At 38.4% G+C, this 25,922-nt stretch overlaps 1 protein-coding gene across 4 annotated transcripts in view; it reads right to left on the bottom strand.

Moving 5' to 3' along the window:
* Positions 1 to 25,922, bottom strand: part of ATXN2 (ataxin 2) — a 123,645-nt gene that overhangs the window by 9,596 nt on the left and 88,127 nt on the right. For 2 of the 4 annotated variants that reach the window (XM_069081474.1, XM_069081473.1), the window contains 10 exons: positions 24,739 to 24,933; positions 24,288 to 24,395; positions 21,292 to 21,362; positions 17,152 to 17,456; positions 15,841 to 15,904; positions 14,814 to 14,966; positions 14,225 to 14,291; positions 8,850 to 9,034; positions 8,169 to 8,301; positions 1,682 to 1,735 (listed from right to left, as the gene is read on the bottom strand). In XM_069081474.1, the coding sequence (XP_068937575.1) occupies positions 1,682 to 1,735; positions 8,169 to 8,301; positions 8,850 to 9,034; positions 14,225 to 14,291; positions 14,814 to 14,966; positions 15,841 to 15,904; positions 17,152 to 17,456; positions 21,292 to 21,362; positions 24,288 to 24,395; positions 24,739 to 24,933 (1,335 nt within the window). The remainder of the gene's footprint in view (positions 1 to 1,681; positions 1,736 to 8,168; positions 8,302 to 8,849; positions 9,035 to 14,224; positions 14,292 to 14,813; positions 14,967 to 15,840; positions 15,905 to 17,151; positions 17,457 to 21,291; positions 21,363 to 24,287; positions 24,396 to 24,738; positions 24,934 to 25,922) is intronic. The other 2 variants (XM_069081475.1, XM_069081472.1) reach the window with 2 other exon arrangements.

Below are 25,922 nucleotides of genomic sequence, written 5' to 3'. Positions count from 1 at the left end.
TTAAGTTTCATAATTAAGACTGTGTTTTGTTTAGTTTTGCCATCTTGACCTTGGATGCACAAGCTGGGAGAGATCTCCCAATACAGAACAGATTTGAAAAACAAAACCCAAATGTTTCTAATTAATGCTGAAGAAAAAGGAGAAGAGAAAAGATGTAGGAAACCATTTAGAAAGTGAATGAAAGGTAACTAGAACAAACCATAATAAAATGGCTTGACATTAAGAGAAAAAAAAATGAATAGAGGACATTTGAATTAGCAACTCAACTATTAGCACCTAAGTCAGTCGCTCCTTTTCATAGAGGGGGAAATTCTGCTGATTCAAACAATTATACTTTAGGTGTTGGTGATTAAAGACTATAACCTTTCTGCTACTTACCAGGAAACTTCATCCAAGACTACTGCCAGAGACAGTAAGATGGTGAGGATAACTACCATGGAGACCTCAATTTAAGTAATAAAGAACTGACAATGTCTTTCACATACTGTAAACATACATATATACAGTTTCCCTTTAAGAGTATATACATACAGCAAGACTCCATTTTAAAGAGTATCTATTAAAGGATTAAACTTGTTAAAATGTCCATATACCAAATCAAAATATGCACATACTAAGTTCTATTTTAGCAACTTAATTTTTGGATACCAAGTCATATTATACTTTAGGAAAATATACACTCTAAATAAAAAAATCTGTTAAAAAAGAGTATGATATTCGATAGGTTTGTAGAGTACTTTTATTTGTCATTTCAAAGGTTCCAACTACAAAGAAAAATATCTATTTGACATTTCACACAAAATAAGAAAGTGTTAATAAAATAATATACAAATATCTCTAAGTAATTTCCTTTCTATTCTTTCCTATCCAAGTATTATTCTAATGTGTTTTTAAAGAGTAACAGAAAGTTGCTCTAGGGATGCAGATGAAGCATCACTGAACAGGTTTTTGAAAGTCCAAATACATCACTTTGTCAGATACAAATATTTGGCTTTTCAATTGGAAAATTATACATTTGGGGGTTTGGAGGCTCTGTGTCCTCTTTATGACACAAAGAAGCTTCTAGGAAAGACCATCCCACTTCATTCCAAGCTGGCTCGTGAGGTATTTGTTCTTTCCTCCACCTGTATATTTAAAACCATCAATTTGTTACCATTCATTTATATAAAATATAGCCTATCTTAGTGAAAGAAAGCTGTAAAGGTATTCTGCTTTGAGAAAGTTGTTCACTTAAAAACTTCAAAAGTTATATAATCTTTTGTAACCAGGAGACTTCAAAAGAAAATTTAAACAAACAAAAATTCCAGGTTGAATCCTAAGGTCCCCAAATAATAGCTCCTTTTAAAGGACATGATTAGCTTAGTCTGATACAAGATAAAAGAACCGTTTTATATTTTGTCACTGCAATTGAAATTCTGGAACAAGAAACTACTTAACACTCCTGATCACTGTGAAAACTTTGCTTGGTATACATAAATTAGTGTCTTAAATAATTTTTCCAATTAACTCCAGCTTTTATAAACTGGGTATGATGACTTTTTTTTTTTAGCCTTTCCTTTAAGAATGTTAATGAATGCCTTTGTCTGGTACAAGATTATTCAACAAGTCTACTCCTCCAACATATAATCTTTAAAATGTGTTTTCCTGTACAATCAAAATTAATATAAAAAACCCAACTCACTGGCAAAGTAGAAAGAAGGGCCTGTCTCCTTGTTGTATGGTAATTTGGGACATGCTGAATTTGGAAAATAGAAAGGTAAATTAGCCTTTTTCGGTGTGCACTTTCCTAATGTTCTGGAAAGGATGACATTCAATCACTTTCTTCAAGATTGCTTTCATGCAGAATTTTCTTTATTTTATTACTGACATTCAGCACTTTAAAATATTATCACTAAATTAACTAAAAGTATATGGTACTGCCCCAACAGTCACTTTTCTTCTGTATTGGGGTGGTCCAGGTCCACATGTTGCCTTGCTAATTGAAAGGAATAAAATTAATATATAACAAAAGATCACTTAACAACTTTGATGCAAATCTTCAACCAAAATAAGATCATTTACCTAAGAATTCACATAAGTTAACTCAAATGACATCTATAACAAACATTCAGATTTTATAGAAACTATAACTTTATGAAAGGAAGTTTATAGGTATCATTCAACCGACACTTAATAATAACTGCTATCATCATCAATAATACAAAAATGTACAAGAATTCATATTTCCCAGTGGCTAAATATAGAACAATGTATTTCACTATGATCATTTTTGTGAAACAGAAGAACAGACAAGCTGGATTAGACAACCAAAGGGAGAGGGATCACTCCTCAGAAGGGGTAAAGTAGTTCTAGTCTTTATAATTTTATCCCCAGCACCTAAGACAGTGCTTGGCCCATGGGAGGTGCTTAACACAGTAGTGTTAATGAACCACTTAAGGTAAATGTGAGTAATGAAAAAATGAAGGACAAAAAAGTAACACTAAGTATTCAGATGAGCATTCTATATACATTAGAAATCTTAATTAACTAAACATTCAATAGCATTTAAAATTCTTTAGACTATCGTGTTAACATGTTACATTTTAAATATAATATAGCTGTGTAAAGGAAAGATGAGTTATGTAATTATGCCTTGCTCCAAAGGGCTTTATGTTAATTTAAAATAACTAATATGCAAACACATTTCTTCATACTTAGGCCTCCAAGAACTTAATACTTTAATAAATAGTAGAGGATTCCATGAAAATAGCACATGACCAATGAAATATGTGGCATATAATTGTGAAAAAAACAGTCAATGCCTAGATTTCACTTTGGATTGTGGAAACCCAAAGGAAAAGCCTAATAACAAGAATACAGAATCTCCAAATCCTTACTCCAAACAGAACTAAGCCTAATATTTTCAAATTACTAAAAAGTATTGGACACATGATTGTTTCCTGTGATTATAGAGGGGGGAAAAAATCTTAATACCAAGTTTATTCCACCTCTCACAAATCTATGTAAATAGAAGAATACTTCTTCTATTTACCCAAATCCAAGTGGGACTTCATGGCGTACAGAATGCTGCTCTCAAAATACTCACACTACCACTATTACTACTACTACGAAGACTGCGACCATTATGACTACAACAACTACGACTACTACAACTACTACTAACACTATACTGTCATAATGGACAAAATCAAAAGTCAACAGTAAGGAAATACATTTAATTTTTTTTAAAAGGCCATAGTTAACACTATGCTACTGGGAAACAAAGGGAGGCAGAGGTTGAGAGAGGAAGTAGGAAATTAACATGCCTTTTTAACATGCAAAAATACCATCAAAAATGTTAAGACACCACCACTGAACATTTTAAACTAAGCATTTTAACCACTTGAAAGGCTGATGAAATGGATTTAAGTTGCAAGAAAGTGATTTTGAAAAACCTTTGAAGAATTCTAGCTTTTACATACATGCACTTTATCTCTTATTCACAACAGCAATGGATAAGTAACAATACTGAATCCCATGCCTGGAGACAATGAAGAAGACTGACTACTGTGATAGTAATGGCAATTAAAGATTCCCCTGTATTGGCTTGGTTTTCAAATTGATTGTATTAAAACCCAGAGTTTGTTAATCCCACCTGTGGGATGGGCTTGTTGATGTGAAAAGAAAGTCCTGAAGTGGGAGGAGCTGGTGATGTAGATTTGGAGAGACAAGAGAGAGGCGGAAGTTCTTTTTGGAAGCAGCACCTCGTGGAGAGGGAGAGACCAAGAGATTGCTGGTGGCCGCTTTGAATTGCCCTGGACTTTTGAGACCTGCCCCCTGAGCTGCCAAGGACTGAGGAGACATAGCTGTTTTGCTGGTACTTTGTCTGTCTGTTTTGATGTTATTTTGCCAGATTTGTCCACTGGTGAAAGACTGTCCTGTTGAAGAAGTCCTGGAACCTGGCATTTGGTTAAGAAGGCCTGAGACTGTCCTGCAGACAGAGAGTGAATACTGTCCACTGGTGAGGGACAGTACTGAGAGTGAATACTGTCCACTGGTGAGGGACAGTACTGTTGTTGCAGGGGTCTGGAGACTGTCCGGCAGACAGAATGAATACTGTCCACTGGTGAAGGACAGTGCTGTTGTTGCAGGGGTCTGGGAGCCTTTCTGTTGGTTCAGAAGCCCTGAAGAAGGATTTTCTTGTTGTATGTTTACAGAAATCCTGGGAGAGGGCTTTGCTAATGTGTTCAGGGGTTCTAGGACTGTTCTACAGACAGAGGATAAATTCATGAAGGGACTGGCAATGTATCTTATGGCCTTGCTAAGCCTTGTCTCTCCAGGAACTAAGATTGCAGAGAACTTGCCTCGTGTCAAGATGAAGAAAAGACCTCCATTTGGGTATTAAGTGCTGTGTTTAAACTTGATGTAACTCTGGGGTAGATTCAATTGTGATCCAGGGGTGGGGAACTTTTGACCTTTTTGTGTTCTATGGTTGAGCAAATGAATGTATTTTACTTATGTTTGGAAACTAATCTGCATTTGAGAAGAGGGGCTTTGTGGTGGACTTAATTAAGGTATAGCCTAGGGGTGGAGAAGTATTTGGAACAGAGACTTTGTAATTGATTGAATGATTGGAAAGTCCTGGGGTGGGGTAGGCCTTGGAGATGATTTAATCACACTTAGTAAATGCTGTATTTTGAATGATGTCATGTTTTGATCTTCTCTGTTCTGGGTTTGTTACTGAATAAAATAGAGAGCACCTATGCTGGTATTTTGAACCTGGGAAGTTGCCTTTGCTTGGTATTACATTACAACTACCTCTGCCCATTTTACTTTTCCGAGTAAGAATAATGAAATCATAAGTTATGACTAAGAGTCCTTCAAAGTACCACTGACAAAAATGCAGCAGTTTGATAATGCTATTTAAAGAGAGGTGTGACAGGTCAAGTCAGTTACACTAATGATATTTTTTAAGATATGGCAGAGAAAACAAATTGCAGAATTGGAAGTACTTTATGAGTCTATGTCTCTCTATCATTTAAAATAAAACATTTACTAAGTCAGTTGCCTGAAAGCTTATGGGCTTATCAACCAAACTGATATCGAGAAAATACATGTTGAAAATTAAAAAACATTTGGGCAACAGTGCCTATAATTTTCACCTACACAGTATTAATAGTGACTGAAAATAAGTAAGCTTCAATGGAAATAAATGGTGATCTTTTAAAAGCAAAGGGGGTTCAAAATTCTGGAAAAATTAAGCTCTGTAAAAATTCAAAATCAGACCTCAATCAGGTACATGATATACTGTTGGAAAATTGGAAAGTCAATGAGAAAGTCAAAGTGATAACATGAGAAGCAGCTGAAAATAGTCTAATTACTTATAACAGATACTGCCAAGAAAACATGGCATCTGCAATCTCCTGCTCAATGATTATAGCACAATCATCCCAAAGATGATGGTGCGCCATCTACTAAAAGTATGGCAGTAAAAGACTGCTTATAAATGACAAATCTAGTGATACAAATGTATACAACCCACTTCAAAACAAATCCTGAAGACTGATTTTGATCAGGATTAGAATGGAAACCAAAGCAGACAGTATAGAAAACCTTCACTCCTGGTGCCATCCAGAGTTCACTCAACATGCAAGGAAACAAAATGGAGAACACAAACTACATCAGGAAGCCCTGCTTTTAGAATAGAGTCTACATGTATGCTTTGACTTAAATGCCTTAGCACTGAGAATAAAAACCAGAAAGCAGAATTGAGTTAAGTTTTATGCCATGAGATCTCAAAGACAATTTGATTTAGAAATGGATTCAATTAAGAATTATAGAGCCTGCGCCAGCCCTGGAGTAAGGAGGTCCAGAGTTCAAATTCAGCCTAAGAACTTACTAGCTGTGTGACCCTGGGCAAGTCACTTAACTCCAACTACCCCCACCCCCAATAATAACTATCATAGAGCCTGAGCAACATTCATCTGCTTTGATTCTCACATGGGTGAGAAATAGGATTTGTAAAGGGTTAAAGTGGAAGATGACTCAGTAAACTGCTTTCTCCTTCAGATTCTTTCATTAAAGTCCTGTCAGAGAAGCCCCTGGAAAGCTGTCTACATCTAAGCTTCTTGTATTCTTCTATTGACAATGAAAAGAAGGTCAGATCCCTCACACAGAACAAGAAGCTGCCTGAGGCTCCATAAACCTCACAGTTCAAATGACCCTTGAACAGGTCATTGGAAGGTGACCAATGACTCTGCTCTGTTAGACTAAGTCAAACAAGAACACAAAAAAGTGAGTCATTGTCATCATTCGTCTAACATAAGTCTCCTTCCCTAATGCACATGGTACTGCTCAAGCACCACTAAGATCCTGGGTTCCAAGGGCACAAGCTCTGAAGGTGTCACAATGGTCTAGGGTCCAAGCAGAGCCAGCGTCTTATCCAAGGCCAAGGTCAACTGTCCTAAAGGAGGCTCACCACCAGAGACTCAGCCCTAAGTCACTGTGCTCCCGGCCACAATGACTCCAGAAGGTGTGTTACTGAGGTCCTGGGGATGGAGGGGGGAAGCGGGAGGGGGGCCTCTTTACTGGCACAGGGAGGAACTCTCGGAAGAGAGGAGCCCTCAGAAAAGAGGCCTCTGAATGACTGATTTTTTTTTAAATCTGTAATTAAGGATATTCTTACATGAGAGTGACTATATTTAACTATAACAGGGCTGCCCACTTTCAAAGAAGAGCTAATATATCGATGAAATATATACAAATTTAGTACTTCAATACTATGGAATTATCTCTAAAATTGTGGATATTTGGCAAAACCAATTACAATATACAGAGGCAAACAGAAATTTTGCTTTTAATATTATTTTTAATAGTTTGCACTAATTTCAAAAGGACAGAGTTTCCGGATTGGCTTAAAAGAAGGCCTATCAAAACAAAATGTAGACTAATATTGCTGTTTTTAAATACTATTATACACTTGATAAGATTAGAAACTTTACATTTTGCAATAGTTTATTCTAACATATACCCTGGCAGGTCAGTGTTTAGGTTGAACTTATTAATAGCATGTTTCAAGATAATGCCTAACAAAATGACAGTCTCAAAAATATACAGAATCCCCAATTTTTTTATGCCATTCACTTCTGATGCAGTATCCTGACATTATGTCAATAGTATCAAAAGCTACCAGGGACATCTGCAATTTTTTGAAAAATTAAATTGTTATTAATTTTCTATAAGAACATCCCCATAACTAAACTTCCTTCATTCCTGTCTGTGTCATTTAGATTCAATGTAAAAAATATCACGAACTTTTCTAGTTACCCTCTCCATCAGAACTCTGTAGGTTCATTCTTTTGGTTGTAGCTAATTTTTTTCTGGTTCTGATTTAACTATGTTATTTCATATAAGTCTTTTTAGTATTTTGTTTCTTGTTTCAGTATTTTGCTTTTACTCATCAATCTTACTTACATCACAGTATCCCAATTACATTAATGTATCACATCTGATTTAATCTTTTCCATACTGCTGGACATTTAGGTTGCTTCCAGGTTTTTGTAATTACAAAAACGTCTGCCATTTAAATTTTTCTACAGAGAATTTTTAATTTTTTAGGCTATATAATTCTTCTCTTGCTGAATATTTTTAAAATCATTCATTTTTCAAAATTGTGATGAGCACATTATTCCATTTCCTTCCCTCTTTTTCACAGGCTTTAAAAATGTTTAAGTCCCATTAGAATTCAATGAGATATACAGCATAATATGTGGGTCTACATTTGGGGACTCTTTTTTCCTATTATCTCAATAGTATTTCATAGTAAGTCACTTTGAAGCATGCCTTAATTAGAAAATCAAAGGATGAAGATGGTGATAATGGCAACACACTGGCTTATATAGCACCCTTTAAAAAATAACATATATAGTACATTATATATCCTAAGGAAATGGGAGTGAGAAGTATCATTATCTGCACCTTACAGATGAAATACAAAGAAATTAGGTGATTTGCCTAGTGTGATAACACAAACCAGGTAGGTGAATTATATCCATTTTTCTACAATTTACTGATCTTTAATATTTTGAGGTGACAGATAATTGTTAAAAATCACAGTCATTTTCAAAGCTTTAAAGAGATTAGAAATCTCATATAATTTACAATGACATGAATATGAAAACATTTCCTACCATACATCGCATGTGTCTGCTCATGAGCACCATACTGAGTTGCTGAAGAGGACACTAAACCAGGCTGGGCATGGGCTGGCGGTGCCATCATTCTAGTATTACCCTGTATTACAGGGCTATAGACATGAGGATGCTGTGTTCAAACGAAACAAAACAAAAAAAAAACAATATAAAAATGTCAAAAGTCTTCACTCCATAGCTTTTCACAAACAACTATCATTTCAGAAGGAGACTTCACTTAATAGGGAAGGGAATAAACATTTACACAGTGCTATTAAACAAATGAAAAAAAAACTCCTTCCTAAGTCTTCTAAATGGATCATTGCTAATCTAGTAAAAAAGCAAGAAAAAAATTTACTAACTTTTTATATGATAAAGATGAGAAAGTCTAACAAAAACACTCTCCAGAAGCTGTACTATATAATAAATGAAGCATTTAAAAGCATCAAGCTTCACACACACACACACACACACAATTACAAATGAGAACTGAAGTTCTTTTCCAGTCTAAGTGGTCATTTTATCGGCGGAAAGGAATAGTAGAAAACAAGAAAATCGTCTCTATCAAATTGCACAAAATAAAAGCAGTATGGTGAGAACCAAGAACCTATCAAGTGATGTTTATGACTAAAATGCAAAGACAGAAAGAAAACGAAAGCAGCTAAGGAGGGACAGACTCACCTGAGATTGATAATGTGGCACATGCTGAACAAGGGGCTGATTAGGAAACTGCTGAGGGCTATAGGCCACATATTGTGCTGAGTAGGCTGGCGGCGTGGCCACGATGGGCGGGCCTGCAGCTGAGGCAGGATGCATCAAGGTGTTCTGGGGGTGCTGATCCTGCCGCTGCTGGGGCATATTTGGTACTACAGAAAACAGAGACTAACATTAGGAAGTAATTTTCTCTTAAGCCCAAAGAAGTAAAAGGCAAAGATGTAGAGCAGGATCATGAGAAGACTGCTTTTGTCAGGTGTGGCATTTTTTGTTGGTTTCCCCCCACTTATTTTGTTATTATGTTTGGGGTTTTTTTGGTTTCATTTTGTAAGGAAATAAAATTGAAAAAAGATTCAAACAGTCATTTTCTTATTGTGTACACGTACACATGTACATACACAATGACATACAGTTTGTTCTTTAGAGTAGTGGGTGGTACACCAGACCTGGAATCAGAAAGATGAGTTAAAATCCCACCTCAGACACAACAGGTGTTTGACCCTGTGATAATCACCTAACCTCAGTCTACCCCAGTCTACTCTTCTATAAAATGAAATATTTGTAACGAGCTTGGCATAGCTGCCTGGCACATAGTGTGCTCATTCCCTCCCTTATGTTATTAATATTAAGTTAGATATGTTAAAAAGTGTGGTTTATTACGATGATGTTTAAAACAAAATCCTATGCCAATGCTTTCTCATGGCATGGAGGTAACCTGCAGATCTAACAATAGACTGTTGTTATAAGGAACACTTTAGCTAATTAATCAGAAGCTCATCACCAACAGGTTTGGCCCCCTTGGTGATGGATTATTTACCCAAGATGATCCACAAATTAAAAATGTACTAAATGAATTTTAAATGGTTTTAGTTTTATCACCAATGGAGATAGATGCTAAACTCTGAGGAACCCTTATATTTTTTCTATATTATAAAAAACAAGAAAAAGGAAAACCACCGAAATTACCACTAAAGCAGAATAAGGTTTACATGACCTTTGAATATAGTACCCTGCACAGTATATCAAGCAGATACAGGAAAAAAAAAAAAGAAATTTATGATCAGAAAGGGACGTAATGGGAAGAAATGGATGAGTAGGGAAGAAAATGCCAATGCTCATAAGTTGTATCTCTATCTATTACATGATTAGACCAAGCTAATAAAGCTGATGCTTTATTTTTTAATCTTCAGACCCCAGATATCAGGCTTGTCCAGACAGATACCTTTTCTACCCTTTCTAATGTTTATTTCTTGATTTAGCCTATTTGCCAATGCCAACTGTCCCTCCCTTCATCCATGCTGCCGAAGTTAGAAGAGCCTAACCAGGGAGAAGTCAGAAGTAGGGCCCCACCAGTCTCATCAGCAAGATTCAGGAAGCAGACACTGAACAGAATCCAGGTCACCTGTTCGCCTCCAAAGCCTGAAGGGAGGGATTCCATCTTCTTTGGAATCTGACAGCACTATCCAACACTGCATACTAAGTGTTCTCTGCTACTTTTTCAATCTAGTCAAATAATTTACTTTCTGCTTCTGAACGCTGGATCCAAGGCAGAATTTGTAATACAATGAATTAGCTGATGAAGACCTTGCTATTTCTCTTTCCATCTAAGAGCTTTGTCATGGAAGCAGGTCATGGAACAGAAAAACAGAGTGGTTTGTCCATTCAACTGTAAGCTCCTTGGGGGCAGGGACTCTCTTTTGTTTCTTTTTTGGGTCCCCAGGGCTGAAGAGTGCCTAGGTTATTAATAGGCACTTAATAAATGTTTGGAAATCAACTCTTCACAGAGCTAGTAAGATGCAGAGCTGAAACTCAAAAAAGATTTTGTTATTCTGAAGCCCATGCTGCCTCTCTACATATAAAATATATATATATATATATATATATATATATGACAAAAAAAAAGGTTTACTCTTGCAGAGAACATAACTAGGCCCAATGTTAACCCTAAAATATTTTTATTTTTTATAAAGTGGAAACTTTTGTACAAGAATCAAAGGAAACAGTCCGAAGTCTCGTTTTTCTCCAATTTCTGAGTATGATTAGATGAGGCTTGATTCTTCCTCTCAAACACATTCACACCTGGAGTCCCAAATGCCCTGTTTTGGCATCACACTTCTTTTACTCGCTGAGTAGAAAATAGGCAATGATCTGATAAAGTACAATTTTTCATAACATTTTCCTAAATGGCTTTTAGAAAATGTATTGAGAACTAAGTCTAAGCAGTAAAACACTAATCATTTCATTACAACATAAGCAGTAACTGATCTTATTTTGTGGTTTTTCATCCACCACATCAAGTATGGTGTCTCCATTATTAAGCAGGCACTTAAAAACTGTCGAAATGAATATCAAACATTTTCTTTACCTTCTTTTAAAAAATATTTATAAGCCAAAGGTGGAATTTTTCAGGATAAGGAAAAAAAGTCCTGGAGGTATGTATGAGAGCTTTCTAAAGGATTCTGCAAATCTAAAAAAGTTTACTGTAGAAATTATAAATTTTTCTTAATTAAAACTTTAATATTCAACTGCTAATATTTTACTAGGAAAATGCCAAGTAAAATTATGAGTATCAGCATTGTCATCATCAAATATTTTGAAATCAACTTTATTGTATTTCTGCAAAGAACTACTCCCTATTGACTACTTCCTCTATTTCTCAACTAAGAAAAGTGATCATTATTAACATAGTAGGTAATCACGGAATCCCGACTAGAAAGGCAGTTAAAAGTAAGTTGTGCAGAATTGTAGAGAAAAAAGTTTCTTCTCAAGATAACATCTATACAATTTTTATAAGACAATTTCATCCATCAAATTACAGAGGTTCTTAACCTGGGACCCAGAGACTCCTTAATTCAATGTGTCTATAAATTTGGATGGGAAAAAAAAAATTACATCTTTATTTTGCTAACCTTTAACTCAAATTTAGTATCTGTTATTTATGGATTTAACAAACCTATTATTCTAAGAAGGGGGTTCATAGGTTTCACCAGACTAATAATAATACTAATACAATTAAAATCTATAGAAAATTTATAGAATGCCTGCTAGGAACTGTGGCAATAGACAAACGCTAAAGCAGGGCAGCTGCAGTCCCAACCCTACACACAGGTGGCCAGTCATCTTCTCACTGGATCCCCAAGTGGTTCAAGCAGCCTTTTTTTTAAAAAGACTACTCACCTTCTGGCACAAAGAAGGGTAGGCCCTAAAAATTGTCTCCTTCACCCAATCCTAGCCTACTTGCCATGGCCTACTTATCATAGCAGGCGGCAATCCCACTAGACAGTCAAAACACAGGAAAAGGAAAAAGGCTGTTCTATGACAATCACAAAGAGGGAGGAGGGGGGTGCCTCCCTCTCTTAGTCACTGCTAGTAAGATTCTTGACATAGTCCCCTTTAATAAGTTGATCCTTCACCTGAAGATGGACATTTACTTGAGAACCAGCATGACTTCAGAAAGGCCGAGGAATGGTTGATATGGGGTTTGCTGCCTGACAACTACAGGAGAAATGGCAGGAGCAGAATCTGCCCAAGGTCTGTGATACTGTCAGTGGTGAATTCATCACTATTGCACATCAGTTTCATGATGGCACAGGTTCTGGATGACAGATGATGCACTTGTGCTTTCCTAGTCACCAATAAATTAAGCAGGGCCGTGTGCTTGCTCCCATGCTTTTTAAGCATGTTTCAGCCACGTTGTCAGATGCCTTCAGTGAGGATGAAAACGGCATCAAGGCCAGGTACTGCATTGACAATAAATTATTTAACTTGAAAAGACTACAAGTCAAGACTAAAATGAACAGAGTTGGTACATGACTTTTGTTGACAAATGACTGTGCTCTCAATGCAGCCTTTGAGGCTGAGATACAGCAGAGTATGGATCATTTCTATGCTGCTTGTGCTAGCTAATTTGGCACAGTTTCTCCACCAGCCAGCACCATCAGCCATACGTGGATCCATCAGTTACAGCAAATGGAGAAGTTTTAAATACTAGGGATAAGTTCACTTACCTTGGCAGTATACTTTCCAGGGATGTCAACATTGATAATGAGACTGACACATGCACTGCCAGGGCTAGCTCAGTGTTTGGAAAGGAAAGTGAAGAAAGTGTGGGAGAGAAGAGGTATTAGGCTGCCTACCAAATGGAAGGTCTTACAGAGCCATTGTGCTGACCTCACTGGATGCCTACGAAACCTGGACAGTCTACCAGCGCCACGCCAGGAAACTGAATCGCTTCCATGTGAATTGTCTCAGGAAGACCCTGGAGATCACCTGGCAAGATAAGGTACCAGACACTGAGGTCCTTTTTGAAGTTGAAATTCCAAGCATTCAAAGTCTACTGCAGAGAGCGCAACTCCAATGGGCTGACCACGTTGTTCGAAAGTCAAAAGTACATTTGCCTAAAAGACTATTTTACAAAGAACTCACACAAGGTTAAGTGCTCACTTGGAGGTGAGATGAAGCAATACAAGGACCCTCTCAAGGTATCTCTGAAGAATTATGAAATGGATCAAGTGACATGGGAGACACTGGCCTGGGACCACCCAGCATGGCATGCCCACATCAAAGAAGGTGCTGTGCTCTATGAGTGAAGAGAATTGAGGCAGCTCAAAAGAAACATAAGATGTGCAGATTAGGAGACACTTTTCACTCCAACTGTTCGTGTGGACTATTTGTCCTCAATCTGTGGTAGACCTTCCAAGCTTGTACTGGTCTGATCAGCCACAGACATAATATACCCTGATTGTGACACAGTGACGTCATTTGGTCCTCTTCAAAAACGAAGGATGACAACCATCACCAGAAACCGTGCTAATAAAAATAAGCACATTATAAATCTCTCATTGAATCCTCACAACAACCCTAGGAAGTAACTATTATTATCCCTATTTTACAGTTGAGGAAACTAAGGCAGAAAGAGGTTAAGTGACTTGCCCCAAGTCATACAGTTAGTAACTGAGGTAGGATCTGAACTCAGTTCTTCCTGATCTTAGGCCCAGCCCCACCTCACTGTATACCATAATACAAAAAAATATGAAGAATCCCAATTTTATACACTGCTAAAGTTGGTTTCAGGATGCACTGTCCTCGTCCTCCTACTGCCAATATCTTGGCGTTTACTGGGACTCTCAGAAGGATTGCCTTAGAGACAAAAAGCACTGGTGTGGTGACTTGCCCAGCATCACCAGGGAAGTAGTTAAGTTGCAGTTCAAGCACCCCAATGCACCATTTTGTCCATCCTCCAAGGGCTGGACCACAACATGTTTACCAATTATTTCCAAATCCAGTTCTTCAGATCATGCAACATGCAGACCGAACCCAAACCCAGGTAATGTTCTTCTCACCTTTACCTGCTCTATATGTCTTGGCTTGGTTCACTGGCATAGGCGTCATAGGTATAGGATATAGAGGCTTGTGAGAAGAAAAAAGAAAATTTTAGGTTAAGATTTTACTCGTTTAAATAAAAAAGGCCCCTGGTTATTGTTATTATTATTCACTTAATATTATTATGTTCACTAATCATTAGTCATCATTTTTTAAGCCAAAATATAAACTTTGTCAAATGTCACTTGTTTCTATCTCCTGAGAGTTTCATGTCTCTTCAGTTAACAATGACACATTGATAAAAAAAATTTTTAAATATAGTATATCCTGTGTTGTCCTTTGTAGTTTCCACTAAGAAATCATTTGTGGGGAAAAAAAAGGTTTTGTGCAAAAGTCTAACATGTCACTCAGGAGTCCTTTTTAAAGAACAAAAGAAAACTGCACAACATTACACTCTGGCCACACCATCCAAGCAATGCCACAAACTCAATCTGTTTCAAGTTGAAGGATGCCTGAGGTAAACAACAGGACTAGGTTTTTCACTATTCTGCTACTAAATAACACCCAGAATTCATTTAAGAACACTCAACATTAATCATGAAGCTTTACCTGAACGCCTGGGCTCACTGGGACTGGGTACATCATATTTGGTGCAAAACAAACTGGCTGAGTGTATACCGGAGTTGGCTGTTGATGACCCACCATTGAAGGGCTTGGCTGGGCTTGAGGACGAGGTGAAGTGGGAGTGGTTGAAGGCTTTGGCTGTAAAAAATAAATTGTGAGTCAATTATACAAATGTGAAAAGATGATCTTTTTAAATAATACACTTTGGTTTTTCCCTACTCTTTCAATGTTACTTTTATGATTAAAAATTATAAAAAGGAAAACCTTGACATAAGCCTAAGAGAAATCATATTCATTCAGAAAGGTATATAAACTTTTAAATAGGCTGCCAAAATCCAGCTATAACTTTGTGCTTAATATAGATTAATGATCAAATTCAAAGTTTCTTTAGTGGATTTTCATTTACTAAAATATATGACAGTTTCAGAGAAAACTGGGAAACCTCTATGAACTGATGTAGAGTGAAGCAAATAGAAGGGGAAAAGTTTAAACAATAACAGTATTTTTTTTTTTAAAGATTTTAGAACTCTAATCAATAACAGTAAACTATGAATCCATAGAAATGAAACTGAAACATACTACTCAGCTTCTACCAGAGAGGTGATGAACTGTAAATGCAAAACAAGATATAATTCTGGACAAGGTCAATGTATGAACTAATTTTGCTAGATTATATACATTTATTATGAGTGTTTTACTTTTATTGGTAAACAGGTAGTGGGAGGGATAGAGAATAAATGCTTGTAAAAATACATTTTTAAAAAATAAAAGATATCATGAATTCTGTCTACAGTAAAATGTAACATTTCAAAAAACATGAGATATCAAGTACACTGCAGCTATAACTTCCATATCTCCAACACAGTCTAATAAGCTTATGGAATTCAAAAACTAATAACAATTATAAATTATCACACAAATGAGAGAGAAGATAAATGAAACCATAAGGACCAATTGTTAGTGATACTTTACTTCATAACTTACGCAGTCTCAAAGAGATCCATAAAAGTACCTGAGCAAAAGAACGTGGATTGAACTCCTTTGCATTGGGATTCAAGGTGGATTTCCTAACTTGCCTAAACAGAAAAGAAAGAATGTAAATGCCCAATGCTAACATTTTTATCTGTCCTATAAGCTTTCATAGATATCAAATTAAAATTTATTAACCACATACAATTGTGCTTAAGAGCATTAATCCTCCTTGTAAAAATAAACAAATTAATAACTATTATAGCCAGCATTTACATGGTGTTTTAAGCTTTGCAAAGCCCTTTATATGGTACCTCATTTGAACTCAGAACTACCCTAGAAAGTCTCTAGGACATAGGTACTATTATTATTTCCATTCTATGGATGAAGAAACTGAGGTTCAGAGAAGTTAGTGTCTGAGGCAAGATTTAAACCCAGGACTTACTACCACCAAGTTGCCTAACAACTATTAAAACCACAGCACTACAACATACAAAGCCTTACAACATGTAAAGTAAACATGACATAAGGAAAAACAGCATAAGACTTCAGATATCAAGATATTTTAGAAACATTCAATCCAAAGTTGTCAAAACGAAATGTTTTATGACATTTTGAAAAACCTTCTAAACAAGAATCTTAGCTGGGTGACACAATAAATAAGAGCCTGGGACCTGCAATCAGGAAGACCTGAGTTTAAATCCAGTCACTTTCTAGATGGATTATTAATATTAAATATTACTGAGCAAATCACTTCAACTGCTTGCCTCAGTCTCCTCATCTTTAAAATGGGGAAAATAGCAGCACCTGCCTCCCAGTCGTTGGGAGGCCCAATGAGATAATGGGAAAGCACTTAGCATGCACCTGGCGCCTAGGAAACCCTTAATATGGACTCCTTTTCTTTCCTTCTTCCATTCTTCCAAAAAAGCCTTCATTTTGGCAAGGAGGTAATTCTCCAGGGCAAACAAGTCCAAGCTTAGGCAGGAAGTGCTCACCAAGCTGGAAATATGGTTCTAGTAAAAGGGAATAATCAGTGACCAAGAACTATTAGTTCAGAGAGGCTCATCACCACTAGCTTGGCCACTGATCATGTAATGATGTCATGTAATTTTGTGGCTATATAAATCTTTAAAAATATCGCAAAGGCATTACCTAAATGGAGAGATTGTGATTTCGAGGCATAAGGATTGAAGACATTAAGGACATTCTTGATGGCAGGTCAGCATGTATGTTAGGTACATTAATTTGCACAAAGAGCAAGTTTCCCCTTAAATGAATCAATGTGACCTGGAAGCGGACCACAACAGCTACACTAGTGTGCTAAGGGCACACATCCCCCAAGGTGTCCACTCACTCAGCTGCATCTTTTTTGTCTTCTTGATCCTCCTTGTCATGTTTACTGCCTGGGCTGGCCGTCTGCACACCTTGGGAAGTGACCTCGGGGCCTCTCTTCTGGTCTGAGCCTCCACTGGCTGATGGAGAAATGCAAGGACTACTCGGCTTGCTGCTGCTGCTGGTGCAGCTGGCACTCATGTTCTCCAGGAGAACATCCTTAGGGCTCGGTTCAGAATGGTCTTTGATCATATCTCTTGACTTTTCTCCTTCTCTGTTTTTGTTCAGCAGGTGATCCACATTGTCAGGGGTGGAACTCGGTTGTAACTAAAGAAAAGCAATTAATTACTCTCCTTCATTTTCATTACTATCATACAGCAGACCCGACGAGTTTCTGCCCAAGCTTGTTAGAATGGACAGACAGGTTCATGCCCAGGGGGTCAGCCACAGGATGGTCAATAGTTGGGCCATGGCATTTCATGAAAAACGGAGAAAAAAAAAGAAACAACAGCCCCCCAGGCTTGTGTAGGGAAGATGTTGGCAGAAGGTCGGAAATGTGCTAACAACCACAGTTCATAGCCTGTCTATAAACATTAATAGAACAGTAGGTCCTTCAAATGTTAGCTTTTTGTCCACTGTCTAATAAACTGACATACTAATAGCAGAGCTTAGCCATGTCAAGATCAATATTCTAACAAGGACTAAAATCAGAATACAAAAAGGGGAGTCTCAGACTAAAAAAGGAAGGATCACTGAGTCTCTCTGGAGAAGCAAAGGAGCTGCTTTAATTAAATGCTCAAAGTTAATGAGAAAACACCATTAATGGGACACTTGATCATTGTCTTACAATGCTCATTGTGAGCACAAGCTAAAAAGAAATCACTAAAAAGATCAATGAAGCTTATTGTGATATGTACTGAAAGGGAGAAAAGGTAAAGAAATTCTATATGGAACTTGGCAAGACCCTCTAAAGAACCCCTCTCTGAACTTCCTAAATTCTCGCCAAGAACCACCATCCTTGTCTCTCAGGTCCCGGTCTCAGGTCATCCTCCATTCTCATTCTCCATCAAACCACATATATACTCAGTTGTCAAATACTGGCATTTTTACTACCACAATTTTTCTTGGATCAGGTCCCTCTTCTCTGATCATGGGGGGGCCTCCTTGCAAACCTCATCACCTCTCCCATACCAGGATTCCCCCACCCCTCTCCAATCTACCATGGACAGAACTGCCAAGAGGCTTTTCCTAAAGCAGAGGTCTTGCCACATCATCTATTTGCTCCCTGTTGCCTTTAGGATCAGCATCAATGGCCCCTGTCTTGTTTTACAGTCCTCCCCTTCAGACACTCTTTATGTTGCTCTCGTCTTTGTAGTAACTGTCTCATGTTCTGAAAACGCTTCTTCTTCACCTTCTTCCAGTGTCACCTTCTCAATAAAGCCCTTTCTGATTTCCCCACCTGCTAGTACTGTCCACCAAAATAACCTTGTGTTTATTGCCCACACACACCCCACATACAGTATACCCGGAAAGACTGTAATATGCTTGAGGGCAAGGGCAGTATCACTTCTCTTTTTTTTATCCCCCAGGCTGACCACAATTCCTAGCACAAAGAAGATTCTTAATGAATGTTTGTGGACTGAATAGTCTCCAAACCTAAAGGACACAATGGCTAGCAGAAAATAGTCATAGAAAACCTACCAAGTGCCAGGCCCTATGCTAAGCGCTTTACAATTATTATTTAATTTGAACCTCACAACAGGCTTGCGACGGTGAGGTAACTAAGGCAACCAGGGTCATACAGCAATAAAATAAGAGAAGCAGGTTTTGAACTCAGATCTTCCTGACTCCAGGCCCAGCACATCTTGCCCCCATGCTGCTCTCTGACATACAGTGACTTTCACGCAAAGCTGGGCATAGCCTGGTCCAAATCTGAGCAATAAGAGAGGTCAAAGGCTCCTATGGTGACAACTAAAGAGCAGCAGAGAAAATGAAGCTATCTCCTTAGCCTGGAGAGGACCAGCTCCTGCTGTGCTTGTGAACAATCAGACCACCAACTACTTAGAACAAAGATCAGAACCACCATCAAGTCAGAAGAGAGACTCAAGCTTAGAAGAGCCTCAGTCTCCAGCCCGACCTTATCAAGCAAGCCTCTGAACACCACGAAATGGAGACTGAGAAGGCCAAGGGGCACAAGGGGGAGTCGAGCCCTTGCTCCTCCAGTGCAAGAGGAGAGATTCCTTCTAGGTGTCTGTGTCCTACACATTCTTGCGCTTCCACACGGTCCTGTGCTGACTGCACCAAGTGATGACCAAGAGACACACCTAACAGTCCATACAGAAGAGAAACTAAACGGATGGAAGATGCAGAGTGCTCACGTGGCTGCACATCCAATACACCGAACTGTAAATCAATTGTAGAAATGTGTATCAATTCCTATAAGACAGAGAGTTGGACCTAGAGTTGGAGAAGAGAAAAAAAGCAGCATAGATAACACGTGGCAAATCATTCGTGGCTTTTATGGTAATCTCAAGCTGTTTCCTGGCTCAAAAAACCAAATTTGTAATATAAATGTCATTCTGAACAATGTGAATCTTAGAAAAGCAGTTTCTCTAAGGGACTGAAGATGGAGGTAACTGAAAGGGAGCAGAGATTTAGGAGGCTGAAGAGTATCCACTATGACCACACAGCACACAAGTGAGGTATCATCAGAAAGGAAGATGTCAAAGAAAGGGTATTGTAGGGGCAGCTAGGTGGCACAGTGAATAGAGCACCAGCCCTGGAATCAGGAGGACCTAAGTTCATATCCAACCTCAGACACTTAACACTTCCTAGCCTTGTGACCCTGGGCAAGTCACTTAGCCCCAATTGCCCTGCCCTCCCCCTCCAAAAAAAAGGGGGGGGGGGGGATTGTAATGGTAATGGCAATTTGACCATCTTCCCTGCCCCTTAGTAGGCCTAGGGGAATTTGAAGACCTTCCCTACTTTGAAAGTAAACTCTGCCCCCTAAAAGGCTGAATGTCATCACATGGAGCCTGTGGTGGGAGGAGTTTGTTGAAGGGCAAAGCAGAGCCCACAGGAAGCTTCGAGTCAGTGAGACAGAGTGGGAGAGAGAGAAGCTCAGGCAAGGAGATAGAGAGGTTTGTGAGTAAATACTGACCTTGTATTGGTTTGAGGGAAGGCTAAAGGATGCTGTGGTTCTCTGTGTTGTTATGGTTTATTAACTTCTCTGCTACTATGCTGGAATCGGTTTACTGGTTTTGTGATTTGGTTTTCTGGCGTCTACATAAATAAATCAAGTGCCATGGGGGAGTATTTATAGTCACGGTCAGTATATTTATGGTGATCGTGGGCGCTATAAATATTGCCCTGGCACCACAGGTATCTAAGAGCCTGACTATTCCACAGGCAGCTACGAAATTTAAGGAGAGCAGGCACAGGAAGAGAGAGAAGACAGGAAGCCAAGTGCTGAGCTGCTTCAGAGAAGAGGAGAAGGACCAGGGTCTCAGACACAACAGTCCCGATGATCTGTATTGGGTGAATGTCTAAGGAGCGATGGCAGCAGCAATGAGTAAGAGGGAAGCAGAGAGAGATCGTGGGGAAGTCAGCAAACAAGAGGACTAGGAGTAAGCAGAAAGCCTCACATCTGTCTGAGTGCAGAAGAACTAGGGTAACACTTCTATTTGGAAGCTGCCGTGACCTGTCCTAAATTTCCAATGACTAATCTTTAGCCTTTGGAAAATATATGTAGAGATTAACAGTTCATATCTTTGACAAATTCTACCTTTAAACACATTCTACTGGACAAACTAAAATGATGCACATTTGGACAAATTAATAATACCCAGCACTGTTAAAAAAAAAAAGCTACTCAACCACCTTTGTGCCTAGAAATAATTCAGCAAGTTACTTAACCCCGATTGCTTTAAAAAAAAAACACTGGTAGGTATGTGCTGAACGAATAAAAAAGTCAATCTTCTTATCATGTAAAACAGCAAGTAGCAGACCCTTTCCAGAATCAGATTATTTGGAAAATAAAATTAGAATACAATGCAACACAGATAATATTAATTTGTGGTTTTCTAAGTCAATAGGCAGCCAAAGGGATATCTATTTCAGTCTGACACCAGTAATATTTAATACTGGTGAAAAAAATACTTACCCTAAAATCATTCTTAAATTTCTTTAAATCGTCAATTTGTTTTCTATGTTCCGAAATAATGGGTGATATACCTGCAAAATTAAAAGATGTAAGACACTTGAACTCTTCCCTCAAAGATGTTCAGATTTATATAACATTTTTATTTTAAAAAGGCTCCTGAATGCATGTGAGACTAAAAAAAAAATGAAGTCTAACACTAATAAAATAGTAAGATTCAAAACTTACTTGATAGTTAGCACACACACATATTTAGGTATGTATGTGCTTGAGTGATGAAAAAACCACACCCCTAAGATAACTTGTCCTTACCTTTTTCACTTGCTGGATAATACACACAGCATCCCATACCTACATATCCTTCCTTTCTATCGAACTTTCATGTTAATTAACTTTAATGTTAATTACATGTACCTCACAAGGAGACATAAGAATCACAAATACTAGAACAGTGAAAAATGCCAAGAGTATGAGATGCAGTATAGTGTCCAGAGAACTCTGAGTTCAAATCCAGCACCATACACTTAACTAGTCATATGATCCTGGGCAAATCACTTAACCTTTCTCATCTATAAAATGAAGATAACAACAGCACCCACCTTTCAGGGTTGTTATTTGGGTCAAGTAAGATTATCTGTTAGGGGTTTACAGAGTGTTTGGCACCCAGTAGGCACTTTTTGGAGGGCAGTCAGGGTTAAGTGACTTGCCCAAGGTCACAGGGCTAGTTTTTGTGTTCCATGTCTGAGGTCAGATTTGAACTCAGGTCCTCCTGACTCCAGGGCCAGTGCTCTATTCACTGTACCACCTAGCCGCCCCACCAGTAGGTGCTTTTAAAAAAGAAAATGGTGATTTCATTCCTTCCTTTTATAACATAAGTACAGCTAAAATGAAGCTGGCTTTATTTTTCAGGGGAATCAAGGTGGGGTGCCTTCTGCGTGCCAGGCACTGTGCTAAGCACTGTACAATTATTATCTCATTTGATCCTCAAAGAACTCTTCAAGTTAGGCCTGTTTTTATTCCCAATTTATAGATTAAAGACACTAAGGCAGGCAGAGGTTCACTTGCCCAGGATCATACAGCTAGCTAGTTAAGTGTCTGGGTCTTCCTGATGCCACGCCCAGTGTCTATCCATTGCACCACTTAGCTGCTTGCCTATTTTAAATATAGACCACCAGCCCTGGAGCCAGGAGGACCTGAGTTCAAATCCAGCCTCAGACACTTAACATTTACTAGCTGCGTGACCTTAAGCAAGTCACTTAACCCCAGTCGCCCTGCCTTCCCCTCCCTCCCCCAAGCAAAAACAAAAAAAATTTAAAATTTTAAAATAGGCTTTAATGAAACTGTGCAATTCCATTAAGGCTGAGGGCAGGCATGGGAAGAGAGAGAAGTCAGGAAACTATTTTAAAATAGGCTTTAAATGGGGCAGCTAGGTGGCAGTGAGTAGAGCACCAGCCCTGAAGTCAAGAGGACCTGAGTTCAAATCTGACCTCAGACACTTAACACAAAAACAAGCCCTGTGACCTTGGGCAAGTCACTTAGCCCCAATTGCCCTCCAAAAAGCAAAAAAATAAAATAAAATAAAAATAGGCTTTAATGAAACCTTTGTATTTACGATATCATGACTTCTGGTAAAGACCCTTAGCCTGAGACTGAACCCTTCCTCATAATAAAGACAGACAAGTACACTGATACCAAGCTAACCCAGTGACCCCATCTGACCTAGACAGCATTTTGCCCCAGTGATCCTCTGTCTCTAAATTCTGAGAAGAGGATGTTTAATTTTCTCTTCCTTGGGCCTTAACTGGTTTTTCAGTTACTCAGAATCGGACTGAGTTTTACTGATCTTCTCCATTATTGTCATCACTGTAAATGTTGTACTTCTAGCGCTGTATCAGTTCATAAAATTCAGACATTTCTGTTAATCCATCAAATTTCATTTCTTCTTGCACAATGATATTCCGTTACAGTCCTCTACGAGTTATTCTGAGCCAATATTCTTTGAAAAAATAAAAACTAAAGTGTAGAACTAGACGACCTTGCAGCCTCACCCACAACAGTACATTAGTGTTCTTAGCATTTTACATCTCAACACTGACTATTCCCATTTTCTGTCATTTGCCAGTCTGCTTAGAGGGCATTTCTCTTACTATCAGTGATCTGGAGCACACCTTTGGACTGTTATTTATAGCATGTAAATCTTCTGAAAACTATCTGCCCATATCCTTGGACCATTTATCCACTGAGGGATAGCCCTCAGTGTTAAATATTGTCTCAGTTCCCTGCATATCATGGATGTTCTAATTTTATCATAGATATTTGTGTAAATTCTTTTCCCCCACTCTACAGTCACTGATAATTTTATCTTCATTCCATTTGTTCTAAAATTTAATTTTGTTAACACAATTGTCTATTTACTCTTTCATGTTCTTACCTATCCTCTATTTGGAAAAGAAGTCTCCCCTTACTTTAGCTGCCAAAGATCCTTTCCAACTTTCTCTTCTACTTAATGGGACCTTTTATAGCTCTTCCCGTCTTCCCCAAAACCTAGATTCTTGGTTTTTTCAAATCCTGGGGAATCTATTGCCCTCGCATCTGTTTCCTGCAAATCTCGTCTGTTCTGATCACCTCCTTTTCGATTCTCTAACTGGTACCACGTTTGTTGTACACAAACAAAAAGTGCCCCCTTCAATCATACCTTTTTTCATCACTTTTCTTGATATGTCAAGATTTGTTTCTCCACGTGAATTTTGCTTTTCTTTTGTCTAGTTCTAGAAAATACTCCATTGGTAATTGAATTTAATTTGTTGGTAAGGCACAAGCATAGACAGTATCTCTACAATTATTTCAGTTGTGCTTCATTTTATATTCAGACTGATACAAAATATGCAAGTGTCTTGTCAGATCTGTCTGTGATTTAATGCAATGTGGTTATTCTAAATGAATTATCTTTTATTACTCCACCCTACAGTTGTATATCTAAGCTGTTTCTACATACTAACCTTTATTTTCTGCTTTTACAAAGCTTGGGGAGGTCTCACTCGGCTTTACATTTTCTTTGTTTCCAGCTGGAGAATTTTGCCTCTGATCCTGAAGCCTAGAATCTTTAGCTAGAAAGGTAGTTTTAGAAATCAAAGTAAGTCCAATATACACATGATGAGTAAGTGAAAAAGAAAAAAAAAACTGAACTACAGTATTCTAAATTTTGATTTGGAATAAGGAACCCTAAACAGAGTTTTTAAGTTAAAAAATAAAAAGAAAACAACACAAAAAGATTATAACTATATCCTCTATAATAAAGGTTAGGCAAATGACAACATGCAAGGTGGTCTCAGAGACACTATCTAGAACATCAATTACCCAACTAATTTGAAAGAATATCAATCCATGACAGTTACATATACCATACACACACAGACAAATGATAGATGCCAAGAATTCCCGACCCCATACCGTCACTAGATGGGGTAACTGCTCGGGTGGACACAGGATTGGCAGGTGCAGGAGATGGAGCTGGCACAGGCACAGCAGCAGATTCTGTGGGCACAGTCCCAGGCTGGGGAGAAGAGAGGACTGGACCAGGAGTATTTCCAGTGCTGCTTTGTCTTGGAGACCTCGGTCTGTGTGTTTTTGGAGACAATCTTGGAACTATAAGAAATGGAGAAGGGACAGTACAGAATGTCTGCTGACTGCGATGGCAGAAACTCCCTGAATGTCAAGCCTTTACCCCTCAGGGAGCACATCTGAGTGATGTGTGGCCCAGTGAGAAGAAGAGAAGATTTGTAGCAGAGGTCCCCCTCTGACCTTGGACACTTGGTCAATGCATCTGGATACAAGGAGAATGTCTGTATATGGTTTATAAAGCATTCAGCCCATAGAAGGATGAGTTATGATGAGACCTAACACCTGAGGTATGAACAATGCTGACGCTGGGGTCCCTCTAGGCTCTCTTCCTTGTTGCCTGAGTGGTCATGATCTTGGTGCCCCCCTCTCCCCAAGAAAGAAGGAGGTATGGCAAGACAGCCAGAGGCCCACTGTAGTCTCCCTCCCTCCATCTTTGTTCTACCCTTGTTTCCTGCCCCATTTACTGTATGACCCTATGGGAACAAACCTCTCAGAATCCTTCCATGTAAACTGAAGATGACATTTATACTAAGTCCCTTGGAGTATTCTTGTTAAAAAAGCACCAAGCAAATGGGAGTTATGACTACTATTTTTTGCTTTGTTTTTGATATAGATCAGAGATTTCACTAGCATGGGAAACACTCAACCCAATGTATTTCTGCAACTCCTCTGCAACCCATGAGAGCAGGCATGGGAAGAGAAAGAAGCCAGGAAATTATTTTAAAATAGGCTTTAATGGGGGGTGGCTAGGTGGCACAGTGAATAAAGCACCAGCCCTGGAGTCAGGAGGACCTGAGTTCAAATCCAGCCCCCAATTGCCCTCCAAAAAGCAAGATAGATAGATAGACAATAAGAGAGATAGAGAGACAGACAGATAGATATAGGTAGGTAGGTAGGTAGGTAGATAGATTAGATAGATAGACGATAGACAGACAGACAGACAGACAGACAGACAGACAGACAGACAGATAGATAGATAGATAGATAGATAGATAGATAGATAGATAGATAGA

The sequence above is a fragment of the Petaurus breviceps genome, unplaced genomic scaffold, assembly GCF_028583685.1.
Source record: "Petaurus breviceps papuanus isolate PSGF00001 unplaced genomic scaffold, PetGlider_PUasm1.0 99, whole genome shotgun sequence".
Taxonomy (NCBI): Eukaryota; Metazoa; Chordata; class Mammalia; order Diprotodontia; family Petauridae; genus Petaurus; species Petaurus breviceps.
Note: the sequence above shows the minus strand (reverse complement) of the source record. Positions and strands in the feature narration are given on the sequence as shown.